General features: G+C 47.2%; 1 protein-coding gene across 1 annotated transcript in view; it reads left to right on the forward strand.

Annotated features, from left to right (window-relative positions):
* MYO18B (myosin XVIIIB) overlaps positions 1 to 2,322 on the forward strand; it is a 316,623-nt gene that overhangs the window by 211,918 nt on the left and 102,383 nt on the right. The window contains exons 34-35 of the mRNA XM_011975366.1: positions 63 to 176; positions 1,610 to 1,726. Coding sequence (XP_011830756.1) covers positions 63 to 176; positions 1,610 to 1,726 — 231 coding nt within the window. The remainder of the gene's footprint in view (positions 1 to 62; positions 177 to 1,609; positions 1,727 to 2,322) is intronic.

Below are 2,322 nucleotides of genomic sequence, written 5' to 3' on the forward strand. Positions count from 1 at the left end.
TCCCCTCATCTCTTACCTTCTCATGTTCTTTTCTTCTTTTCTCCACCTCTTGCCTGGTCCAGCTGGAGCAGAGTGAAGCCAAGTGTGAGGAGGCCTTGAAGACCCAGAAGGTGCTCACAGCGGACCTGGAGAGCATGCACAGCGAGCTGGAGAACATGACGCGAAACAAGAGCCTGGTACCTGTCCCTTCCTGCAGCTGCAGGGACCTGGGCCACCATAGGCCTCTGGGAGCCAGTGTGGGCCTAGTGTGCGCTCAGCACTATAGGAAGTACAAGGACATTTGTTGTAAACCTACCGGGTAGCACCTTGGAGGCACAGACATCCATTGTAGGCCTCTTGTGTGCTCAGCTCTGTGACAGGGACAGGGGGACTTATTGTAGACCTACTAGGTGCTCAGCGTTCTGAACGTGCAGGCATCCTACTGTAAGCTGAGCATTATAAAGATATGAGGCATTGATGAGGCTCAACTGTGTGCTCCCGTCTGCCATGATAAGCAAGGAAGTCTGTTTGGACAGAATGGGTGCTCAGTGCTGTGAATGTGCATCTGATGTGAGCTTGCTATTTGCTCAGTACCCAGTGTGGGAACACAGGTGTATACTGTGTGCCCACCCTGCTGGCCACTCTAAGTGGTTCTCAGATATCTGCTGTGGTCCTACTGTGTGCTCACCATCATGAGCTGGAACTTGGTCCTTATTGTGGGGCTACTGCATGTCCCCTCTAGTAAGTGGAGACAAGGGCATCTCTTGGCCCACTTAGGCTCATTACCAGGCGAAGATTTCAGCCATTTATTATAGAACTACCCGTGCTCACCCCTGAATGGGGACACATGGACATATATTGTCGATTTATTATTTTGGTGAAAATTGGATGTAGGTTTCCAAGTCCCTTGTCTGGGTGTACGGGGTTGGCTTAGATTTATACTCAATGTATAAAACCCTAAAGTTTGGGTATAGAGTTTTATAGGCAAATGCTTATCTCAAGATCTCTGTGGGCCTTTTTGTCCCTTATTTTGTTGGAACTTGCCTACAAGCATTCATACACACACATACACGCACATGTGCACATGTGTATACACAGGAATGAATGTACATATTCATATGCGATCACCAGGCACACATACAAAATAAATGCCCTCCTTATAGGTAACCTATGCCTCCAAGTTGATTCATCCATCTAATACATATTTATTGAGCACCTGTTATATGACAGGCCTGGTGCTGGCTGCTGAGATTATATCTGTGAACAGAACAAAGTCCCTGTTCTCAGGGAGAGTGCCCGGGTTTGCATTTTCATATATGTACTATGCCTATTTAAAATGTGCACACATAGGTTCCCAAGTGGGGCTGCACAGACATAAATGCATACATACATACACCCTGAATTCATAGTCACATGCAATACCTAGTATACACATACACAAACACACACACACAAATACCACCAAGCTGTTAAACCTACCACATGCATTGGTAACCACAGCCACTCTTAAAGATCGATGGTCACTCACCTCACACACCCATAGGCAAGCCCCTCTTTACTCTTCCTCTGGACCCTGCTGCCCATCCCTCACCCTCTCACCTTGCCTTGACCACTGACCTGCCTCTCCCAGGTGGATAAGCAGCTGTACAGGCTGCAGTTTGAGAAGACGGACCTCCTGAAGCGCATTGATGAGGACCAGGATGACCTGAATGAGCTGATGCAGAAGCACAAGGACCTCATTGCTCAGGTAGTGAATGGGACCTTGGTGGAAGAAGCTCAGGGACTTGGGGTGGGGTGAATGGGGAATGTTGAGAAGGTGATATGGTTGGACTACTCCCTCATCTTAACATCTTGGAGGGATAAGTGCACAGAGATAGATAGGAATTGTACATTTCCTGTGGTCCTAATGGAGGACAATGTCACCTTCAGATGGTGTGTGCATCTCTGGAGGACATGTCCACCAAGAACGATTTGGATTTATCCATGCCTCTATCTGCCCATCCGCCCACCCATTGACCATTAAGCTACTCATCAATTCACCCATTCACTTTTCCACCCATCTACTCATTCACTTACTCCCCTATCCATCTGTCCATCATCCATCCATCCATCCAATCATCCACCCATCCAATCATCCACCCATCCACCCAACCACCCATCTGTCTGTCCATCCAGCCACTTATCCATCTATCCATCCATCCATCCATCTTTCCATTCATTTATCCATTCATCCATCCTACTACCCACGTACCCATTTATTCACCTATCCAGCCACCATTTTCTTTTCTTTTCTCTCTCTCTTTATTTTCTTTCCTTTCCTTTGTTTTCTTGCTTTTTTCCTTC

Source organism: Mandrillus leucophaeus, unplaced genomic scaffold, assembly GCF_000951045.1.
Source record: "Mandrillus leucophaeus isolate KB7577 unplaced genomic scaffold, Mleu.le_1.0 Scaffold154, whole genome shotgun sequence".
Classification (NCBI taxonomy): Eukaryota; Metazoa; Chordata; class Mammalia; order Primates; family Cercopithecidae; genus Mandrillus; species Mandrillus leucophaeus.